The sequence below is a fragment of the Podarcis vaucheri genome (genome assembly GCF_965113315.1).
Source record: "Podarcis vaucheri genome assembly, chromosome: 11".
Classification (NCBI taxonomy): domain Eukaryota; kingdom Metazoa; phylum Chordata; class Lepidosauria; order Squamata; family Lacertidae; genus Podarcis; species Podarcis vaucheri.
In genome coordinates this window covers 28,667,224-28,691,436 of record NC_138749.1, presented here as the reverse complement: position 1 = coordinate 28,691,436, position 24,213 = coordinate 28,667,224, and the positions used below count along the sequence as shown (strand labels likewise).

The following is a 24,213-nucleotide window of genomic DNA, read 5'->3' as shown; positions in this document are numbered from 1 at the left end:
GAATGATTTTTTGAATTTTCATACTAGATACTACTTAATCATAGAAGATAAAAAGTAAACAATGAAAATACCTATTGTTATCTTCTCCAACAACAGGTCAGGAATTAGTAAAAAATTAATTGCATTATACTAATTAACCATCTTACAATATACAAAGAGAGAGTTTGAAAGTATGCCTAAGCCAAAGATTAGCAATATGGAAAATAACTTGGACAACCCCAAGGCCCATGTACTCTCCCTTCCCCTGCTCAACCTCAAGGAAGATAGAAACATTTGCTTTCATTTGTAAACTAACCACAGTTTGCCATTACATCTGTCGTAAAATTTATATATCACTTGATTGTAAAAAAAAACCTTGAAGCAGTTAACCAACATAATAAAACAAGAAATTATAAGTAAAAGCCATTAAAACAATCAAAAAATTAAAACCATAGATATGGTGTTGAGGAGACGCAGACTGTTGGTTCTGGGGGACTTCGGCATCCATGCTGAGGCCATTAAATCTGGGACAGCTCAGGACTTCATGGCTGCCATGACGACCATGGCACTGTCTCAACAGGCCATTGGCCTCACACATGTAGCAGGCCATAGCCTATACATCTGATTTCATTAACTGAGCAGAAATAGGGTGATCGGAGAGTGATCCAGTCCATTGTCAAGATCAGATCACTTCCTGTTGCATTTTAGGTTTTCAGCAGCTTTCCCCCTCCACAGAGGCAGGGGAATGTCCTTGGAGGCTGAAGGATTCAATTAGTTCCCAGACCCTATGGAGGCTTTTCCAGCTGATATGACTGGCCCTGGTTGCCTGTAGAAAACATGGATGATCTGGGCCACTGACACAATCCCCCGAGTTCCCTCTGCCACTTGATAGAACCTTGTTTGGGCAATGAAACAAGCTGGAAGACAACTTGAATGCAAGTGGAGAAAATCTTCAGGCGAATGCAACAGAAAACTAGTGAGTGCTCATTATCAAGTTTACTTGGTGGCAATGAAGGCGGTATAAAGCTTACTTTGTTTCCAATGTGTTTGTGGGTTATTGGTTTGTTTTTCCTTTTGTTTATTTAGTATGTAAAGTATTTTGTATTCTCATTTTGTATTTATCTGTTGCGAACTGCCCTGGGATATTGAGATGAAGGGCAGTATACAAATTTAATAAATCCTAATGATAATCTAGCTGAGCTAAAACCAGTGGTGGCTTGCTGTGATTTGTTTGCAGAGCAATTTGAAGATAAAATCACTTGAATCAGCTGAGACCTTGACTCCACTATTTTAGCATACGATTCTCAAGTGCCATCCAGAGTTTGTTAGTAAAGCACGAGGATGTGGACAAGGTGCTGGCATCAGCACAGGTGACCATTTCTCTTCTTACTCTTGCTCTTCAAGGCTGGTAAAATCTAAGAAGGAGGCAGCAGCTTGCTTGGCCATGCAAGAAGGTCCTTGCTTGCCAAAAGGAGGTGATGGTAAGACCACTCATTAGAAACCTTTCCTGGATCCATAATCTAAACAATTAGTGACCAGTTGCCAATGTTTGTTTCTTGAGCAACGTTCTTGAGTGCATGGCTGCAGGTCAGATCCAGGCTCTCTTGTGTAAGACTAACTTTTCAGACCTATTTCAATCAGGGTTTGGGCATGGAAACCACCTTGGTCACAAAGACCTTTGTCAGGAAAGACAGGCGGTGTGTGTCTCTGTTACTGTTCCTTGATCTCTCAGTGGCTTTCTATACCATTGACCACAGTATTTGTGACTGTCCAAATTGAGGGTAGGCAGTACTGCTTTTCAGTGGTTCCAATACAATTCGGGATGGATATCTTCAGAGGCTGGTGATGGGGGGTGTTGTTCAGCCCCTACAGTCCTCAGTGCTGCTGGTTTAGGTTTTCCTATACTGAATGGGCTCACCCAGAGCTCTGGAGTACATTTTCAGTAATGTGCTGGTGATACATTGCTCTATCACAGCTGCAGACGTATTGTGTCCAGATTAAGGGAAGTAATAGTACTGCTTTATTCTACCTTGGTCAGACCCCACCTGGAGTACAGTGTCCAGTTCTGGGCACCACAATATAAGGATATTGACAAGCTGAAGAGTGTGCAGAGGGTGGAAACCAAAATGAAGGGTCTGGAAACCAAGTCTTTTGAGCAACAGTTGAAGGAGTTGGGTACGTTTAGCCCGGAGAAGGGGAGACTGAGAAGTGATATGATAACCATCTTCAAATATCTAAAGGTCTGTCACATGGGAAATGGAGCAGGCTTCTTTTCTACTGCCCTGGTGGGTAGGACCCAAACCAATGGAATCAAATTACAAGAAAGGAGATTCCAACCAAATGTTAAAAATAACTTTTTGACAGTAATAGCTATGCAACAGCAGAATGCACTCCCTCAGAAGCTGGTGGACTGCCCTTCATTGAAGGTTTTTAAGCAGATGTTGGATGGCCATTGGTCAGGGATTCTTTAGAAGAAGAGTTTAGATTTGATATCCCGCTTTATCACTACCTGAACGAGTCTCAAAGTAGCTAACATTCTCCTTTCCCTTCCTCCCCCACAACAAACACTTGTGAGGTGAGTGGGGCTGAGAGACTTCAAAGACGTGTGACTGGCCCAAGGTCACCCAGCAGCTGCACGTGGAGGAGCGGTAACCAGATTACAAGATTACCACTCTTAACCACTACACCACACTGACTCTTTAGTTATGATTCCTGCATTTCAGGGGGTTGGACTAGATGAGCCTTGGAATCCCTTCCAACTTTACAGTTCTACGATTCTATGTAGTCGTGGCAGTGAATCTGCTAGACTGGTGTCTTGCCTCAGTAATGGACTGGATAAGACCCAATAAACTGAAACTGAATTGAATAAGGCTGAGGTGCTGTTAGTGGGTGTTTCCCTCAGATCCATGGCTGCTCTGGATTGGGTCACGGTCCCTCTGAAGGAGCAGGTGTATAGCCTGGGGCTACTTCTGGATCCATTACTGCTGTTTGATGCACAACTGGCCTTGGTGGAGCAGATTGTATTCTATGCAGCTAAGTCCAGGTGGCTATCTGGACAGAGATAAACTGACTTCTGTTGTCTACAGTCTGGTAAACTCCAGTATACATTACGGCAATGTACTATATACATGGGGCTGCCTTTGAAACCGCTCTGGGTGCAGAATTCAACAGCCAGATGGACTGAGTATGTAACACCCATCCTGACACAACTTTACTGGCTGTCAGTTAAGTTTCCACAACAGTGCTAGTTTTGACCTATTAAGCAATATGTGGCTCAGGACCCCAATACCTCAGGGATGCCTCTCCTTACATGAACCAACCCAAACACCGTGTTCATCATATGAGACCCTTCTCTTTGTTTCTCGTCCACAGGGATGCAGAAGGTGGCAACACAAGTACAGGCTTTTTCACTGGTGGCTTTGCGCTGGAAAGCTTTCCCCCAAGGAAGCACAGCTGGCACCATTATGGTCTACTTTTAGATGTCAGCCAAATTTTGGCCCTTAATTCAGTGGGTAACTAGCTATACCTGTGGCCTCTTTTGTGCTCATCTTTTATGTTAGGATTTTTTATATATGAATGAGTACTTGTATTACTGCTGTTCTGACATTTGGTTTAAATGTTTTTTGTTACCCCCCCCCCCCGTTGGTCAGTTTAAGACACTTTGCTGTAAAAAGCAGCAAATAAATATAACATAAATGGTATCGAAAATGTACAAATTTCCTTTTTCATTGCCACTCTGCTTAAGAACTGGATTACCCTACTTACTGCTTCTCTCTATGCTCAAGGCAGAAAAATATATTCATCACAATAAAAGCTGTTGGACACTTTCTTTAAAATGTGAAAAGTGCTCTATAGTTGCTAGCTAAATAATCCCTTATGTGACAATTAGTTGCAACACCTTGAGTTATTATCTGTCTTTTGGCATGCAATGCAGGGTTTTTGAAATCTTCTCTTGGCTCTTGTAAACCTAGGATTCCCAAATGAGCTACCTTTGTACTATTCTACATCATGGAATGATTGAAATTTTATGCCAGCTGCATCTATGTGACCAAGAGTAAAATCTGAATCATGCCAGCTGCATCCCATTTAGAGAGAGGTCAGATCTTGCCTTGATTGCTCACATCTAGGCTGGACTGCTGTAAGACACTCTGAGAGGAGCTACCATTGAGGATGGTTCCGATACCTCAACTGGTGCAGAAGACAGCCCCCCTGCCAGATGTTTTCTGGTCCCCATGTGACAGTGGTCCTGTACCAGTTGTACTGGTTACTGGAAAATTTTAAAGTCCTAAAGAGTTTGTGATCAAGTAGCCTGAAGGTCAGCCTACACTCATACAAGCCTGCTTGGGTATGAAAATGTGCTTCAGATGCCATACATCTAGATTTGATTCAGCTGCCAGGCAAAAGAGATAGGGCCTTTGTTGTGATGGTACCCAACTTATGAAGTTTCCTCCCCAATAAGATGGGCACAAACTTTTAAGTGGATTTCAAAACTTAATTATTTTGGGCCACTGCTTCTTAAATGCTGTTTGTGAAGAATGACTGGGCTATTTTTTAAAGAACAGTGGTGCCTCGCAAGACGAAAATAATCCGTTCCGCGAGTCTCTTCGTCTAGCGGTTTTTTCATCTTGTGAAGCAACCCTATTAGCGGCTTTGCGCTATTAGCGGTTTAGCGGCTATTAAAGGCTTAGCGACTTAGCGGCTAAAAGGCTATTAGCGGCTTAGCAAGGGGGGGGGAGCGAAAAAAATCGCAAGACTTGCAAGACGTTTTCGTCTTGCGAAGCAAGCCCATAGGGAAATTTGTCTTGTGAAGCGCATCGAAAAACGGAAAACCCTTTCGTCTAGCGGGTTTTTCGTCTTGCGAGGCATTCGTCTTGCGGGGCACCACTGTATTAAGTATTTTCATTTATTTAAAATAAATCTATGCTGCTGTTTTACTTATTTTTATTTATTTATATCTGAATGAACTATTTAATTAATACACACATTATATACATACGCTGCTGCCATCTTAAAATGTTTAGGTTTTTGTTTAAAAATATTTTGATAGGGCTATTACTGCATTTTCCTAACTCAAAGCAGGTTGGGAAAAATATCTTTTAAATGTGTGTGAAGAGAGAGCCACATTTCATATGGCATCTGGTATAGTGATTTTGGAGTATAAATAATTATGCCTTTCCTGGACGCTGGGAGGTCAAGTGCTATCATTAGCACCATAATGAATGCAACTGCACGAGAGTCACACCTGTTCGATAATGCCTCCAATACGGGTCAAGGCAAAAGGTCATAACTTCTCTCCTTGGCAGCCAGCAATATTGTGTGAGATTCTGCAAAAGTTCTCTCAGATCATTTGCACTCTCTTGCAGTATTTGTCATGTGTGTGTGTTAAAGTTATGTGGCCCTTTGGCATCCCCCCCCCCCCGGTAATAACCAGCAAGACCACTCCTTTCCCTTCACAATTTCCTGGAAGTCTGTCATTTTACTTCTTCTCCAAACAGTGAAGTACACATGCCATCCAATTCTTTTCAGTGTAGGAATAGCTCCTGCACTAAGGCTTCTCTCCTTCCATTATGGATGGAAGGAAGAAATAGGACAGTATACTTGCGATGTTGGATTGCCACTAGTTTTATTGCAAGGGACCTGCTACAAAATTCTGTAGTGCGCAGTTCAGGGTTCCAACCATTCCACCCACCCCCCACCACATTTTCTGTTTCATTTCCTCACAGTTAAGTAGCATTCACTGCCCACTGAGCATGCTTAGTCATCATTGGGCTGTTTGCCTCCATTTTTTTCTTTTAAAAAGTTCTGTCAGCTTTGCTGGTGTTGTGTGGATAGTGCGACATTGGCTACATAGAAAACGTGGAGTTTGCAATTAGTGTGTGATAGATCTATACAATCCGTCCCGCCCCCCCAAAAGAATCAACTGGCTAATAACAGAATTTCAAGACTAAAATTTGTTTACAAATTTATTTATTTAAAATATTTCTACACCACTATCCTTCAAAATATTCTCAAAGCAGTTTGCGTAGTAAGCAAGTTGAATTCATCTTCTCATTTACTGTTACTTCCTCATGAAAGGTAGTATTAACTGCCACAAAAACACAAATGCATTCCAGGGCAAAGAACTCCATACCCTCCAACATTTCTCCAGTGAAAATAAGGACACCTTAAGAAAAAGTGGGACATTCTGGGATCAAATCAGATCAAAACTGGAATGGCTTCTGGAAAACAGGGACACTTAGAGGGTCTGGAACTAGTTCCCATATTTGTGAAGGAAAAATACAGAACTCAAGAGAAAACCACACAATTAGTGTCTTGTGTAACCCATAGTGCTGCTATTGGCATATTTTCTTTTTGCCATAAATGAAGCCGCTTCAACTTGAATTATTCTAAAATCAGGGTTGGGAAACTGCCTTTGGCTCTTGAGACTCTCTCTAGGTTGTATCCTCTCTCTCCAAGCCACATGCCTCAGCAACTTTACTTCACACCCTTGTGTGTTTTGCCTTGAGAGGGTATATCCCTATTTGGTATGGAAGCAGAATGGAGAGGGGTGTAGATAGAAATTTGCCTACTGTACATGCTTAGCATTTACATTCGCTTCTATGAGCACTTCTCTCTCAGTGTAAATCTTTACACTAAGCATAAATAAATATTTTGTTCAATTATGTTGAAGATCAATTAAGGCTCTGCATTGACATGGTATCCTTCTACTTCTACAAAAGACCTGGATTATAAAGTAAGCTAACAAGGATGTTCATGAAAAGGCAAGTTTCCCCTCCCAGCCCCTTGCAGCCAAATGTGCCCTTTCTACCTTCCAGGCAAAGCCTCTTAAGAGGGTCAGGGACTCTGACCCTGCAGAAAGGGGTGTGTGGGGATGCAAATTAAAACTTTCCTTCTGTAAACTTGCTTAACATAGTTTTGGTTTCAAGCCCAATTTTGGGAAATTCTGCTTTCCTCCAGCTGTTCAACTCCTCCCTTCCCCTCCCCCCTGATCCATCCAGTTTTGTTCAGGAGGGAATTGCCAGTTCTACAAAGAACATTTAATAAAAACAAAATGCTTTTTGGAAGGGGGCAGATTGCTGCAAATGAAAAGGGGAGGGAAACTTTCCTTCTGCGAACTTCCTTGAATTAATTTCTCTTAAGATCCAAATAAATGTTTGTTATATTTATGAGATGATTGAGATAAACATATGATGAAAATCATTTAAGATTTACATTACAGTGAATTCAATAAGGAGAAGAACTGCTTTAAATCACAATCCTATACACATTTACACGGGAGTAAACCTCATTAAGCATAATGGGACTTACTTCCAAGGAAATATGCACAGGCTTCTACTGTTAGGCTATGTAACTATATGCAAGCCTGAACTGGAGGAGAATTCTGAAAATGAAATATGACACTGCTTTGTAAATTTGAGCCATTGAAGACTATGCATTAAAAGTGCATTAACTATCTGTTATTAGATGTTTCCTGTGCTACTTTCAATTAAAACATATTTACAATGCATTGTGGTTTTTAAGAACGTTGGTCAGCAACATGTTTATTAAACATGTTTATTATTGTTGTTTTTAAACTTTATCCCCTGAATGTAGAGTTCCAAAATAATGTGTGCTTTTTGTCTGCTGACGTGTAGATATATCACTGGTTTAATAACAGAAACCTGCCTTCTACAATGTCAGACCATGGGGTCCATGTGGTTCACTACAGGGTTTCAGGCCAAGAGCCTTTCCCGGCCATACCTGGAGATGCCAGAGATTGAATTTGAGTTCTTCTGCATGAAAAGCATGTGCTATATCATTGAATTTTTGTATTTATTTGTAAATAAAATATTCCAGCAATTTTTACCCTGACTTTTATATTATATTTACTTATCATTTGTGGCTAGGCACCATTGCTTTTAATTAGTTTGTTTGCTGCTAGAAAGGACCTTTCTCTATATAGTACCCATAACATATGAATCCGCACAAATCTTTCCTGAAAACTAGCACTGCAATATCTGTGCTCATTTCCCTTCAGGCAAGAGGGCTACCCTTGGGATGTCTGGCCAGATCCCAGTAAGGGTTGACCATACTTTATACAAAAGTACCATATTTTTCGCTCTATAACACGCACCAGACCATAACACGCACGTCGTTTTTAGAGGAGGAAAACAAGAAAAAAATATTCTAAATGAAATAGTGGATATATGATTTTTGTGGTTCATGCTGTGGCCACAGACATGTGATCTGACAGTGATTTTGGAGTAGCCCAATGCAAAAATCCTGAGGATCCATGTGGATCCATGCTTTGTAACCACGGAGGAGGGAAGGAAGGGGAACCATGGATCTTCTGCTCACGACTGCAGCAGATCCCCCCGCCACCTGCAGGCATTCGCTCCATAACACACACAGACATTTCCCCTTACTTTCTAGGAGGAAAAAAGTGAGTGTTGTGGTGCAAAAAATACGGTACTTTTGCTTCATGGGTATGAAGCAAAGGAAGGAAACAATATTGCTCAGAATTTAAAATCTGATAATTTCCTGAATAATTTACTTTTGAACAAAAGGCGGAATGTACAAGGATGACAACACTAATACCAGACCAGCTGGAGTTTTGAGTGCTTTTTTTCTGCAATGCATTCCACTTCTATTTAATAAGGCCTAGTTTGCTGTTATTTATGTAAGATAATGAATTGACCTAACAAAAGGATTTTGGTTGTGGTGATGGTGAAACTTCTGGCATCAACTGATGACGCCTTAACATATTTGCAAACATTCTAAGAACTGAGAATGGGAATAGGAACCATGGAACGCACAGATGCAAGGTCCTTTGAGAGAAGCTAGGAGTTGGTGGATTGCAGGAGCGGTTTCACAGAGTTAAAACTGTTCATGTGCACATCTGCCTCTCTTCGTATAGAGAAAAGACTCATCCATAGTCTAAGCCGTATATTGCTGGGAAAGAATGAAACAGGAGTGTTGTACAAGAAGAATGCTGAGCTTGAGCCAAAGTAGCGGATAGAAGAAGGAGCAGTAAGCAAAACAAGGGTTTGATGCAACTGTAAGTGGTGCAAGAACAGAACTTGGGGTAAAAGAGGAACCAAGGATGGAAAGGACCTATAGAAAAATTAATACTGGTCTAGGGTTGCTACATTTTTGCTTGCAGTGCCATTATATTGTTATAATCTTCTACCCTGGGACCTTATGATGAAGGACAGGTAAAAAGCCAATTTATCTTTACCATTTATTTATGTGATTTAAAGCAAGGAAGGTTGTGCAAATAGAAGATGATGTTTGGATTCAAATCTAAGATATTTAAGGAATATAGTAAAACCTTTAATTAAAAAAAAAACTTTTTGCTAAACAGTAAAGTTATAAATGCCTCAGTACAAACGTAATACATATTTAAAAAATGCAAGCCAGTCTTCAAAAGGTAAATTTCTATAGTCATTCTTTAATAATAACCCATAGGAGAGAAACAGGGTCTTAACAAATTTGTTACAGTAATGGATATACATGCAGCATTATCAAACGGTTTGCTATACAGAGAATAAAAATTAAAAGAAATCCATGATCTGAAAGAACCTCTTCACTATGGCAATAAATCAGGTATGTTTGTGGGGTTTTTTTTGCCAAAACTTTGTACAGAAAAAACAATTACTTAAGTAGGCAAGCAATCACATCACTATAAATCTATTTCTGTTAGTCCTACAATGTATTTTCCAAACACACTATATATTAAAATGTTCCAATAAGAAGATATACGACACAGTTTATGATACTGAAAAGATACTTAGGAACATCTTCAAGTCAGTGTTGACAAGCAATTTTAACAGGACATCCGAAATATCTGAGAAGCTGTCTCCAACCTACTTATTAATCTCCAGTTTTTAAAGGTTATTAAACAACATTCCACTTGTTTTCAAGCAGTGTTCCGGTTTTCTTGTAAAATGAACATTTAATAATGTAAAGGTTGATTTTAGAAGCATCCAAAATTGGATTCAAATTTATAAATGTGGCTAGCTTTCCAGCAGCCCCCCCCCCACCTTTCACAATAATAAGTAAATTATGCACATGCAGAAACTTAAAACATCTAGGATGGCTCCTTTGAAAAATATCCAAAAACCCAATGAAGTTTTCTTATCAGGGAAAGAGCTCTATTGAAAATTTCGCCTTTTTGTTCTTAAAAAGTGGGCAGCAGATACAACAGTAAGTATAAATCTTCAGCATTTAAGATCCACAGAACAGGGGATGTAATTCCCACTCAGTTATATGTTCCTATCAGCACGATTACCACAACAGTCCATTTTCAGAAGTCAATTTGAGATTCTTCCCCCACCCTTTCATTCACTCATACCCGCATACACCCGCACACCCCTAACTGACAGAATAGAAACCAAAGTATTTGTGAACACAATTTTTTTTGATCTTCAAAGAAACATACCTTTCTGATAAAAAAAAAGTCCTAGGAGTTTCTAAAAGTCTACAAACTCTCTCCATCAAGAAGAGCCCATAACAAAGCAGTTGTCTATAAAAATCTACACTGAACTACAACATATACCAGTATGTTGACAGTCCCCTCTGCATATTAAATCATAACTTGCTGGTGAAATCTAGCTGTAAGTAACTTAAGACGAGACTGTTCACATGAGATTCAGGCAATAAATATTCTTTTGTTTCAGCAGAAGGTTCAGTACTGGAAGACCAATTCAAAATTTTGAAGCCTGATAGCACAATACTGTAAACAATTCTCTCTCAAATTGTGTATACATATTGTAGAAATGTACATAGATCAGATTTAGACTTCTGTTACTAATGATACAGTTTAAGCTGTAGTACAATTACAGTACTTATTTTCAGGAAAATAATAATATTATCTGCTGTTAGTCTGACTGACAGTTTTTAAATTGTTATTAAAAACAGACACAATTTGTTGTTGTTTAGTTGTGTCCAACTCTTCATGACCCCATGGACCAGAGCATGCCAGGCACTCCTGTCTTCAGACCCAAGTTACCACAATATAGATAGGAATTGGTCATTTTGCAATAATCAAGATAGGTTACCAAAGTCACTTCAACATATACTGTACTTTTCAAGTTATTTAGCTCAACTCATGATCATATATTTTGATGGCTAGAGTAGTAAATGTGTCTGGACAAATTTGGTACGGTTTCACCTTAACCATAATCTGGATCCCAATATCCAGAACCCATATCTGCACATACAGTTCTCATCACTGGTATGCAATCTCAAATTAATCAGCTGTTTGATATGGGGATGAGGAGATTGTATTTTGGTCTTCTTTCCCCATCACACAAGTGATTGGGACTATCTAAAATAGAAGGTGGGCACAGTTTTGTGCCTACAGATTTTTAGATAAGAATTGGAAACTACAGCAGCTCAAAATAATTCAAACACTCTGCTTCAACTTAATGTGCTTTAGTGCAATATATAAAAATTACATTAGAAAAGTTAAAGTTCAGCCCTTCTAGATGCGAAAAGATGGTTCACTATATAATAAATGTCAAACACCTGCCTGCTCATCTTCATGTGAAATATCACAATTGTGATTTTATCAATGTTTTAATCATCAGGCTGAAGATATTTTATAATGTCATATTTTCCCATAAAACATACTTGTTTGGGATATTAGCATTTCCTTTGACATTCAAGACCTGCTTAAGTGCCATTTTTAAGTGCAAAAGAGAATAATACCACGTAGCTCAAGAATTTGAAGTAATTCTCATTACCCACAAAATACACACACTAGACCAATAATTCTTGCAGCAGTATAAATTATTCTTGTACACTAGAAAGTTAAAGGTTGCAGCATAGTGTGATCACTCATCCTATATATTAATAGCAAACTCAATTCTCCTAGTGTGGATCCTTATGTAGCCGTAATAGCACCATCCACACACAAGAGAGAGGAACCTGCCAGCTGGGAGGAACCCAAAGGGCTGCAGAAGTACAAGCAATCTTTAAAGCCACTTCCCCAAAATAGCCCAGCGAGGAATGAGCATGCTCAGTAGGCCTGGATTGCTGACCAACAGTGGGTGAATGGGCGTGGGGGCAGAGAGGAAAACAGGGGATAGGAGGTAAGAAATTAAAAATTCTGACATGGCTGACTGGCACCCTGGACAGATGCACTCCACATTGCAACATTTTGTTGCAGCTTCTACTTTTTTCCCCTTCTTCTTTTAATCTGCATTTAGTCCAAAATATTAAAAGTCTCAGAGGCATCTATATTGTGCTTCCCAGACAAAAATATATTGAAGCTCAAAAGTAGCCATTCTATTCCATTTCCTTTTCTTTACTTTAAGAAAAGGGTAAGACATAAGTGGGCTATGCACACAGGAGGGCGAAACATGTGAAGTTTCTTGCTTTTGCTGCAGTGGTTTCCCTCCTGAAGAGACAAGCTTCTTTTTAAACTGAACAGTAGTCCCTTAATAATAGTGTGTCTCCTTCACTGCACCCTCTGCACAAACGCCTCTTTGGACACAGATCCACACTGCATTAAGTCTTTTTAAAAATTTAAATTAAACAAATGGAGAAAGAGGCCGTCTTAATAAAGTGCACACGTATTACTTAATAAGGATGTGTGAATGAAATCTGTACCTATGCGCAAATGGTAATGCATTCTGGGTTGGTTCAGCCCTTGGTTCTGAGTTTTGCGTCACTTCTGGGGTTGTTCTTTCATCATCTGTTCCATTAATACTCTCAGGTGTAAGAGGAGATTGAATATCACCTCCTGCAGATTCCTTAAAAAAAGAAAATTATGGTTACACGCTGAATTATGCACAAATGTACTTCCAATAATAGACAAACATCCAAGTACCAGAGTTGAATTTTACACCTTAGCAGATATAAGGGGGTGGGGAAATGGCAACATTTTCCTCCATCATTTGAAAGAAAAACAAATGAATTAACTGGTGATCTTTACTTCCATAGGGAACTGGCCTAGAATGCCCATTAAGACCATTTAGTTTTATGTGGTAGAGTACTGGCTTCTGTTACAAAATAAATGTCACATCTCACCATAAGATATATATATATATATATATATATATATATATATATATATATACACACACACACACACACACACCGTATTTTTTGCACCATAACACATGTTCCTCCCATTTAATTCAGTTTTTCTCCATCCATGGATAATGTGATAAGTATCAAAGATAACATCACATGTTACTTAGCTGTGGACACACTGAAGCATATTGTGTAGGTGGTTTGTTTTTTTAACTTCTGTGGTGATGTTTTCCCATCTATCACCACACCCTCTACTTCCACTGGTGCAGCACACACATTAAAAAAAATATTTTTTAATCCATAGTTTTGTTCAAGTCTGTTTTGGGAAAGTCTGGTATATTATAAAGTTTGTATCTCTCTCTCTTTTTAATGGCCATGTGCACAGGTAAATGAATGCACGTGTGCATGCCCCAAAATGGACCCCATGTTTCTGGAACTCAGGAATGTAGGCAGGTACTAACTGAGGGGAGTAAACAACAACACACAGGACGCTAAATTCCATCAACAACTGCCACTAATGTGGACTGGAAAAACTGAGACAGAGTTCAATTGAAAGCAGTCATTTTTGGAGAAATATGCTCAAAAGCAAAGTGAGAAACAGCCACTAGCTGGTGTGTGAGACAAAGCAAGGACATTTGTATCTTTAGTACTTCCTTGCTTTTGCTTGCACAGCCTAGGCAGATAGGATTAAATCTCTGCAGGCGTCCTGTGCCACCATACTTCTCTCAGGATTCCCTGCCCTCTAATCCTGGCAAGCTTTTTGGGGAAAGAAATAGCTATTGAGGGCAAGATATAACAATTTGAGGCCAGGAGCCCCTAAGTCGTCTTTTCTTTTTCCATCTTCCACAGCACACCTTTCCTCAGCATTCCCACCCACCCACTTTGCTTAGATTTGCCCTCCTCTACTATCCTCACTGCCCAAAATCCTCTCTGCCCTCCTCCCTAGCTCCTCAGTTGCCCTAGATTGGAGATAAGAATGCAACTGCACACTGCAGCCAGTTGCCAGTCTAGGAAATAATCCTGCTGTCCTTCACCTGGTCCCTACAGTTTCTTACAGTATTCTAGAAAAGTCGCTATCTGAATCCTGAATAGGAGTACTCCTGCTAGAGGCATTTTGCATAGCAGCATTTTGTTGCAAATATCCTTTGGTGCAGCATAAAAGTTAAAACCCAAACTTAGGTATTTGTGATTAGGTTAACAGGGGCATGAAATCATCTTCTTACAAAGGGTCACTGATTGACCCATGGGGGAAAAACAGTGCATGCACATGTCTTCTATGATGAGTGAAGCCAGAGCCAAAGGTGGGCTGAACTTGCAATACTGAAGGGCTGTATGCAAGCTCGCTATGCCACTCACCCAGTGTTGGTGCTATCCCAACCTTAGGTAAAGGTAAAGGGGACCCCTGACCATTAAGTCCAGTTGTAGCTGACTCTGGGGTTGCAGCACTCATCTCACTTTACTGGCCGAGGGAGCTGGCGTACAGTTTCTGGGTCATGTGGCCAGCATGACTAAGCCGCTTCTGGCGAACCAGAGCAGCACACGGAAACGCCGTTTACCTTCCTGCTGGAGCAGTACCTATTTATCTACTAGCACTTTGATGTGCTTTTGAACTGCTAGGTTGGCAGGAGCAGGGACCGAGCAACGGGAGCTCACCCCGTCATGGGGAATCGAACTGCCAACCTTCTGATCAGCAAGTCCTAGGCTCTGTGGTTTAACCCACAGCGCCACCCACGTCCCTATCCCAACCTTAAGACAATATAAATTACTGCTACTGGGGCTGCATACACACTCCCACAAAAGCCCCACAGAATCTATTACAGAGCATTCTTCAACATAACTATTGTCAAACCAGGTACAGGACTGTGAAACAGTTTGCATGCAACTAAGCACCTGTCTTTCCGAAACTGCAAAGTAAAATGGATTAATGAAGCCCATCTGCAAAGAAGTTAGTAGCATTCAGAATGCAATCTGAACAGAGACCAGAACAAACGCACCTGTGAGGGTGTACTTGTTAATTCCATCTTTTCTTGGGATTTTTCCTTAGCTAGCCGTGCAGCTTCTTTAAATTCCTGAAATTTTTCTGCAAACTAAAGGCAAAGATTACATAATTATACACTGTATATAGCATAGCTTTGCTAAGCAGAACATATTCTATATAATGAATCGGGCTAGAGAAAAACATTTGCTCTCCAATAATCAACAGGGGTTTATAGAGACCATTTTTGAAATACCATGTTCTAGTAGTGGTGGTCACAAAGAATCTGTCTTCTGTTTGTCATTCTATCTGCAAAATGCAATGTGGAACAGCTATTCAGATTGCTAAGCCAGGTTGCTACCTCTCAAAAATGTCCTAACCCATACTCTTCAAAAACTGTCATCTAGCCTGTACAGTGGTGCCTCGCAAGACAAAATTAATCCGTTCCGCGAGTCTCTTCGTCTTGCGGATTTTTTGTTTTGCGAAGCACGGCTATTAGCGGCTTAGCGGCTATTAACGGCTTAGCGGCTTTAAGAAAAAGGAAACAAACTCGCAAGAACTTGCAAGACGTTTCGTCTTGCGAAGCAAGCCCATAGGGAAATTCGTCTTGCGAAGCGACTCAAAAAACGCAAAACCCTTTCATCTAGCGAGTGTTTCGTCTTGCGAGGCATTCGTCTTGCGGGGCACCACTGTAGTCAAAAGTCAGTTATGGGCGGAACTTTTGGTATAACAGTTAACCATTTAGAGCCTGCAGTATCAGGGAAGAGGACCTTTAGGTATACTTGAATGCTCTTGCTCTTTTACCCACTGACTGGCTGGGTTTCTACTGAAGTAAAGCAAGGACTGCTGAAAGGCCATGGCTGAATATTCCTGCCTAGAGATTGATAAGGAAACTGTTACTGTTCTGATCCTACTATATTTTTCTACAGTACTAGTCACCATTAATTTTCAGAATACAGCTTGCTAGCCTTTTTTTTCCCCAGCAAGAGGCTCTGTGGGTTTTTTCTAACCCTGTGTAAGTAATCAATTTTAAATGGCATTTTACTTCAGATGATATGAATCATCAGTTCTTTAGGTGGGAGCCAAAGGCTCCTCTCCTCCACTGGAGAAAGGCTCTCTCTATCAGTGGATAAGAACCTTTGAATTCAGACATTATGAACAGTAAATCAGAGAAGACTTCTCCTAGTGTACAGGGTCTGGCACATGCTCCTCTGTTACACTTGCTGATGTCTCTACCTGCAGAGTGGCTGGGGAAACCCAGCCAGATGGGCGGGGTATAAATAATAAATTATTATTATTATTATTATTGTCATTGGTTCTCACACGTAAGTCACACTCTGAGCTGGGGAGCATATAGGAGGACAGATTCCCAAGGGCCAGTGGAGAAATTTGAGAGGAAAGAGGACAAGCTTTCCCTTATTTTCTTTAATTCTTTGTTACATATAAACCTCTGGTTTACTTGACCATTTTATCACCAAGAATTGTCCCCACATGTGTGCAGGCATCTATATTTGAAAAATAATCCTTTTGTAATTTGCCAAGAAGCCATTTTTGTTCCCAATCTAACTGGCTTACACTTGCTTTTACATTTGTTTAATTTTCACTACTCAAGCACCTGTCTGATTCCACAGAACTATCTGTTTCAGCAATTCTGACAAGTAGGCAGCACAACCATTTCCAAATTCAATGCTTTCTTCAGATACCGTGCACAAAACCACATGTACCCCACTACATACTTCTCTGTAGAACAGCTGCATGCTGTAACAATTCAAAAGAATATGCAAGAAGTCAATGTTCCCTGGGCTACATCTGTTCAAATACTCTGCTCCATATATAGGATACTCTTAAAAACCTACTTTTCCCACACAGAAACTAATAGCTATATGGATAGGTCACAGCTTAGTAGGGAACATGCTTTGCATCTAGAAGGTCTTGGATACAATCCATTGGCATCCTTAGTTGAAATGGTCAGGTAACGGGAGATGAGAAAGGCCTACGCTTGAGGCCATGGAGAGTCACAGGCAGTCAGAGAAGACTATATTGAGCTAGATGGCAAACAATATGATGCAGTATAAATGCAGCTCCCTGTATTCCTAGAGCTCAAGCTACACTATAGCACTATTGGGGTTAAACCCTGACTTATTAAGTGCCCACTGCCAAATCTCTCTTGCAACAAAGACAGCTCTGTTACCATGGCCACTGTAGGTTCTCAGCTGGAAGGGAGAGTGTGAACTGTGGGACTGGGCAAATGTTCACTAGAATAGTCAAGTGTGGTTTTAAGAGGGTGTCCTCCATTTGAGATCCCATACTTTAAAAGTGAATATAAACTCATTGAATAAGATTATATGGAGAGCTGAGGAAGACAGTATCAGTGCTCTGACCATGTAGATCACTATTGCCTCTTCTCCAGCTTGGGTCTTTGCTTCATGCCTCACCATCATAAAATGAAAGCAAGCCAACCAAAGCAGAAATCAGATCAAAACCTGAATGAATTATGGTCTTCAGTGCCACTGGTTTGGTCAATTCAAGGAAACCACTCATTGGCCAATGTAACTTGTACTGACTCCAACCCAACACATAAGGTTCACCTTCTCCATCAGGTTATATAACTGTAAGATTAGATGAAAGCACTCTCAACCCAAAACAGGTAATGCACATGGAGAAGTGCTGCCAAGTCCAATCCTGAACAAAGTTTAAGGACTTTGAATGTTGAGTGGGTTTTGGTCATTTGGCAAGCAACATGATGGCACTCACCCCATTCCTTGTACAGAAACTAAGCAGAATGGCAGTTTCTTGGTTTGACTCTAGTGATGGGTCAAGCATCTTCCACTGCCCACGAGGGCAGCAAGCTCATTTATGGGGTTCAGGGCAGGCCCATGCAGCTCCAATGTCTTGCTGCTACTTCCTGCACCACCCAGCACTTGCTACCTAAGGCAGCAGCCTCACTCTGCCTAACAAAAATCCTAGGCTTAGCTTTGGTATCCAGGGTTCTGCAAATTCATGACTGATGGCTTTAGTAGTTTTAGTAACTTTTTATAGGTTAAAAAAATCTATTTCAGCCTTTGGAATAGTAAAATATTAAAAGAGCAAAAGAATAAATTTGAGAATTAATGTTTATATGGCATTATTCTTCCCAAACCTGCAATTATTTTGCTTTTGCTGCTATGAATTGGAGGAATATAGTGGCAACTTATGGTTTCCTTGATGAGTCTTCCTCCAGGGCAGGGGTAGGGAGGCATCTTTGCTGACAAAAACTAGACAATACTTCAAGACCCTGTTGAGATATTACCTTGCCTTTTACTTACTTTTGAGAGATGGTGTTCAGAGGAAAATCCCAAGCCATAAACAGTATTTGCTCTGCTATCTGCCCACTGACCAAACTTCTGTGATGTTTTAGTGAATGTCATGTTGGGAGTGATGGTGCTGTTTATTATTGCCTGCAAAAAAGAAAAGAAGAAGTTATGAAATAACAAAGTAATATACTCATAAAGCTTCCCTTAACGTCATGGGAGTCAGCTTTGCATGTTGAACAGCAACCTGAAGAGGGAGAAGGTGGAATTTTGTTAGTGATTAACAGATCAGTGTAGATCCAGCTATGGATTCCAGTTTCTGCTTGCTCTCAGAGTAATTGTAAGGATAAAAGGAGGGCAGAATGGAAGACTCAAAATTTGAGAATGATAATGATGCTAGACCCACTTTTGGAAAGCTGGAGAGAGCTGTGCTCACCCTCGGATTTTTTGCCTTGCATGCTGAGCTTTTTCTATTGTTATCCTAGCCTTTAATTAAAATTTAATTAAAAAACGGGGACACCTTCAGCCACAGCCCTGCCCACCCCTTTGTAAAATGGGTGCAATAATGACGGAATCTTTCCCCTCATAGAGATAAAGGTGGGGGGTGAAAAGCTATGCAACCATTCCCCAGAGGAGTTTTTTCAGAGATAGGCTAACAGCAGCAACGGAAAGAGGCAGAGCAAGCTACCTTTCTTTTTTTTTATTTTTTTTATAATAATTTTTATTACATTTTTCCAAATTACAGATAAGAAAAGACAGAATAGAAGAAAAGAAAGAAAAAAGAGCAAAAAATCACATCCGTTTCAATAACTTATTTCAAATTTCCATTGGACTTCCCCACATCTCCCGCATAATGCCTTCTTGATAATAAAGTCGTCAGCAAATTATACCCTTATTTCGTATATTTCTTTATATTTTCAATTGCAATTTAAGTTTAAATCTCTTATTCTCCGTTTACTCTAAAAATATAACCTGATATCATTTTAACCCATTCAAACTTTGGTTCTTTCCCGAATGTTAACAATTTCATAAATAATTAAACTTCATTGCTGGGGCTAATGTTCTGAATCATACGACATCTTATGTTTCATACAACTTGTAATACTTTTGCAAATAGTCTTTGAATTTTTTCCAATCCTCCTCCATTGCCTCTTCTCCCAGGTCCCGGATTCTTGCAGTCATCTCAGCCAGTTCCATATAGTTCATCAGTTGCGTCTGCCACTCCTCCAGTGTGGGCAAATCTTGGGTCTTCCAATACTTGGCGATAAGGATTCTTGCTGCAGTTGTAGCATACATAAAAAAAATTCTATCCTTTTTTAACACCTTCTGGCCGACAATGCCCAGAAGGAAGGCCTCTGGTTTCTTGGGAAAGGTGTACTTAAACACCTTCTTTAACTCATTGTAGATCATTTCCCAAAAGGCCTTCAATCTTGGGCACGTCCACCAGAGGTGAAAGAATGTCCCTTCAGCCTCCTTACATTTCCAACATTTATTATCAGACAAATGGTATATCTTAGCGAGTTTGACTGGGGTCATGTACCACCTGTATACCATTTTCATAATGTTTTCTTTCAAGGCATTACATGCCGTAAACTTCATACCGGTGGTCCATAACTTTTCCCAGTCTTCTGACATGATATTGTAACCAATGTCTTGAGCCCATTTTATCATGGCTGATTTAACCGTTTCATCCTGAGTGTTCCATTTAAGCAGCAAGTTGTACATTCTCGATATTACCTTGGTCTTTGGTTCTAGCAACTCTGTCTCAAGTTTCGATTTTTCCACCTGGAATCCTATTTTTTTATCTTGCTTAAAAACCTCATTAATTTGGGCATAATGTAGCCAATTTTGCACCTTATCCTTTAATTTTTCAAAGCTCTGCAACCTCCAATTACCTCCAACGTTTTCTATTATTTCCCAATATTTCGGCCAATATGCCTCCATATTGGATGTTTTCCGAGCTTTGGCCTCTATTGGTGAAATCCACCTCGGAGTTTTGCTTTCCAATAAGTCTTTGTATTTTTTCCAGACCATAAATATTGCTTTTCTGACAATATGGTTTTTAAACATTCCATGTGTTTTCCCCTTGTCATACCACAAATACGCATGCCAACCTAACGAATTGTTAAAGCCTTCCAGATCTAGGACATCAGTGTTTTCCAATAAAATCCAATCTTTCATCCAGCAGAAGGCCGCAGCTTCGTAGTATAACCTTAAGTCCGGCAGGGCAAACCCCCCTCTCTCCTTTGCATCAGTTAATATTTTAAACTTTATTCGGGGCTTTTTGCCCTGCCAGACAAATTTAGAAATATCCTTCTGCCACTTTCCAAAACAATCCACTCTGTCCACGATCTGCAAAGCCTGAAACAAAAACAACATTTTTGGCAAAACGTTCATTTTTATAGCTGCAATTCGGCCTAACAAGGATAATTTCAATCTTGACCAAATTTCTAGATCTTTTTTAACTTCTGACCAACATTTTTCATAATTATCTTTAAATAAATTCAAGTTCTTGGAGGACAGATTGACCCCTAGGTATTTCACTTTTTTAACAATGTTTAGTTCTGTTTCCCTCTGAAACCCCTCTGTTTCAGTAACCGTCAAGTTTTTCCCTAACACCTTAGTTTTTTGTTTATTCAGCTTAAAACCCGCCACCCGACCAAATTTCTGAATCAATTCCAAAACTCTTTTTGTGCTAGATTCTGGCTCCTGTAATGTTAAAACTAAGTCATCTGCAAATGCTTTCAGTTTATATTGTTTCGCTCCGACCCGTATTCCTTGTACCTGCCGATCCTCCCTTATCATTTTCAGCAAAACCTCCAGGACCGAAATAAACAACAGAGGAGATAGGGGGCACCCCTGGCGTGTTCCTTTTTCAATATGAAGTTCTTCTGTCACCACATTGTTCACTATCAACTTAGCTTTTTGTTCAGAATAGATTGCCTCTATTCCATTCTCGAACCCCCTTCCCACTCCCATCCCTTCCAAGTTTTTCTTCATAAATTTCCAAGAAATGTTGTCAAAGGCCTTCTCCGCGTCAATAAAAATTAACACCGCTTTGGTGTTAATATTTGTTTGTAAAAGTTCCAAAATATCGATAATGTTCCTGGTATTATCATACAAATGTCTACCTGGGAGAAAGCCTGCTTGGTCCTTATGGATTACTTCATTTAATACTTTTTTAAGTCTGTTAGCCAAAACATCCGCAAATATTTTGTAATCCACATTTAGGAGTGAGATGGGGCGATAGTTCTTAAGTTGAGTCTTTTCAGTTTCCACTTTAGGTATCAATGTGATGAATGCTTCTTTCCACGTATCTGGTGCCCTCCCTCCCCCCATAATCTGGTTGCAAACCTCCATTAATGGTTGTATCAAATAGTTTTTTAAAGTCCTATAGTATTTGGAGGTAAGTCCATCGGGGCCCGGAGATTTGCCTAGTTGCATATTCTGAATGGCATCCTCGATTTCCTGTTGTGTTATTTTACAATTCAAGATTGATCTCTTCTCTTGAGATAATTTTGGTAGGCCATTGTCTTTCAAAAATTGTTCTATCTCAGTTGCTTCCTCGGGTTCTTGTGTGTACAATTTTTTAAAATATTTCTGGAAGCACTTTCTAATTTCTCCCGGTTTCTGAAAGTTTTTCCCTTCAACTTCTAAGTTGGTGACATAGTTTAATTTTTGTCTCTTTTTCAACTGCCAAGCGAGCAGTTTCCCACATTTGTTCGCAGATTCAAAAGATCTTTGTTTCATTTGTTTGATTTTCCATTCCACTTCTTGGTTAATCAATTTCGCATATTGTGACTGGTGAAATTTGATTTCTCTTAAAGTCTCTTTTGATTTTGGATTCACTCTTAATTTTTTCTCTCCATCACTTATCTTCTCCAATATCTTATCTTTTTTACTATTCCAAAGTTTTTTCTTAATTGTATTCTGTTGTATCAGAAACCCTCTCATAACGGCTTTGCTTGCGTCCCAGATGATTCTTTTTTCCACCGAGGTATTCAAGTTAATTTCAAAATAGTCCTTTAAAGTTTTTTGGGCCTTCTTTACGATCTCTTGATCTCTTAACAGGTTGTCATTCATTTTCCATCTGAAGGAGTCGGCAGTAGTAAATCTCATTTCCATTTTCAAAGCGTTATGGTCGGAGCAAGTCTTTGGGCAGATTTCTATTTTTGTAGTCTTAGGTGCCAGCCCTCTAGTTGCCCAGATTTGGTCGATTCTTGTCCATGACAGGTGGGCCTCAGAAAAAAAAGTTCCTTCTTTACCTAGGGGGTTTCTCGTCCTCCATAAATCAATTAGGTCCATATTGTCAGTTAGTTCAAAGAAAGTTTTTGGTAGTCTTCCGTCTTTAGTCAAATTCTGATTCTGTGACTTATCCATCAAAGTAGAGACGACCCCATTCATATCTCCCATCATAATGATGTTGGAGTAGTCCAGATAGTCCAGTAGTGTCTCATGCAGCTTCTTATAAAATTCTGATTTCCCCTCGTTTGGTGCATAAATTCCTAATATCAAAACTTTTTCTCCTTGGGTCAGAATTTCAATAGCCAGGATTCTTCCTTGTTCATCTTTGAACAAAAATTTTGGTGATAAATTCTCTTTGGCGTAAATCACCACGCCTCTCTTCTTAACTCGATCTGATGAAATAAATTCTTGGCCTAATCTTTTATTTGTTAACACCTTCCTGTGTAACCTGGTCACATGAGTTTCTTGCAAGCAAATTATGTCCAAATTCTCTTTCTTTAATATATGGAAAATCCTTTTGCGTTTTTCTGGGGAATTCGCGCCATTAATGTTCCAACTATAAAGCTGCAGAGACATCCTGTATCAATCTGTTGTTACTCTTGTTGGGTGTCTTCTTTTTTATCCAAATCCGAGGATGGTGGCTCTTTTCCTAGCCCTGGTGGTGGCCAAATAGCTACCGCTCCTTTCTGCAAGTCTTCTCCGTAGTCGTGTAGGAACTTCTGGCTATCCTCTTTCGTTTTGATTTTTATCTTCTTTCCTTTATATTTGAACGAAAGGCCTTGTGGAAACTCCCACCTGTAAGGTATTCCGTTGCCTCTCAAAAGTCCAGTTAGGTCAGTGTAGTTAGATCTTAGATCCAGTAATTGTTTAGGTATGTCCTTGTAGATTTGTGCTCTTCTATCCTGGATCTCAAGTGCTTTATTAAAATGTAGGTCAAGTAGCTTGTCTCTCTCCTGCTTAGTCCTTAAGATAATCAAACAATCTCTAGGTCTGTCCTTCCCAGCAGCCCTTCCCAATCTAAATGCAGTTGTTATTTTGAAGTCTGTATCTTCGTTTATACCCCAGAATTTAGAAAATTCTTCTGTCAAAAAGCCAGTCAAATCCTCCTTCTCAATCTCTGGGATAGAGCGTAATCTCAAATTATTTTCCCTGTTTCGCAGTTCCACCAAAGACAGATAGGCCTGCTGGTCAGTAATATGCTTATGGAGTGGCCTTACCTCTCCTTTCAGTTCCTCCACTTCTTTAGTTACTGCTTCTACTTTCTCGTTCGCAGCCTCGGCCAATTTTCGATTTTCAGATACAACGTCCTTTAGGTTTCCAATATCTTGTGAATGCTTAGCCACCTGTTCAGAAAGTTTGTTAACTGAAGATGTGGCTAAGTCAATTTTTGCAGTTTGATCATCCACTTTTTTGTTCAAAATTGCAAATTGTTGTAGCATTTCCTCTAGAAGAATGTTGGATCCCCCAGCTGCCATATCTTCACTTGTTAATTGTTCTGATTCTTCAGCTGGGGTTGTTGGTAATGGTACAGCCTGTAATACCGCCGGGACTAAAGATCTACGGCCCTGGGAAACCAAAGTTGTTTGTACCAATTTGCCTTTCCCTGCTTTCGACGCAGCTCTTGTTTTTGGTTTGCCACTCATTCCACACTCATTCCACACCTGTCTTTGGATTCAAGGTCAAGCTGTCAAAAGTTCCATGGGA

The 24,213-nt window shown here is 39.9% G+C and overlaps 1 protein-coding gene across 4 annotated transcripts in view; it reads right to left on the bottom strand.

Moving 5' to 3' along the window:
* HOMER1 (homer scaffold protein 1) overlaps nucleotides 1-24,213 on the bottom strand; it is a 76,436-nt gene that overhangs the window by 17,885 nt on the left and 34,338 nt on the right. For all 4 annotated transcript variants that reach the window (XM_082191998.1, XM_082191997.1, XM_082191999.1 and 1 more), the window contains 3 exons: nucleotides 18,280-18,411; nucleotides 14,994-15,086; nucleotides 12,574-12,716 (listed from right to left, as the gene is read on the bottom strand). In XM_082191998.1, the coding sequence (XP_082048124.1) occupies nucleotides 12,574-12,716; nucleotides 14,994-15,086; nucleotides 18,280-18,381 (338 nt within the window). In that variant the 5' untranslated portion in view covers nucleotides 18,382-18,411. The remainder of the gene's footprint in view (nucleotides 1-12,573; nucleotides 12,717-14,993; nucleotides 15,087-18,279; nucleotides 18,412-24,213) is intronic.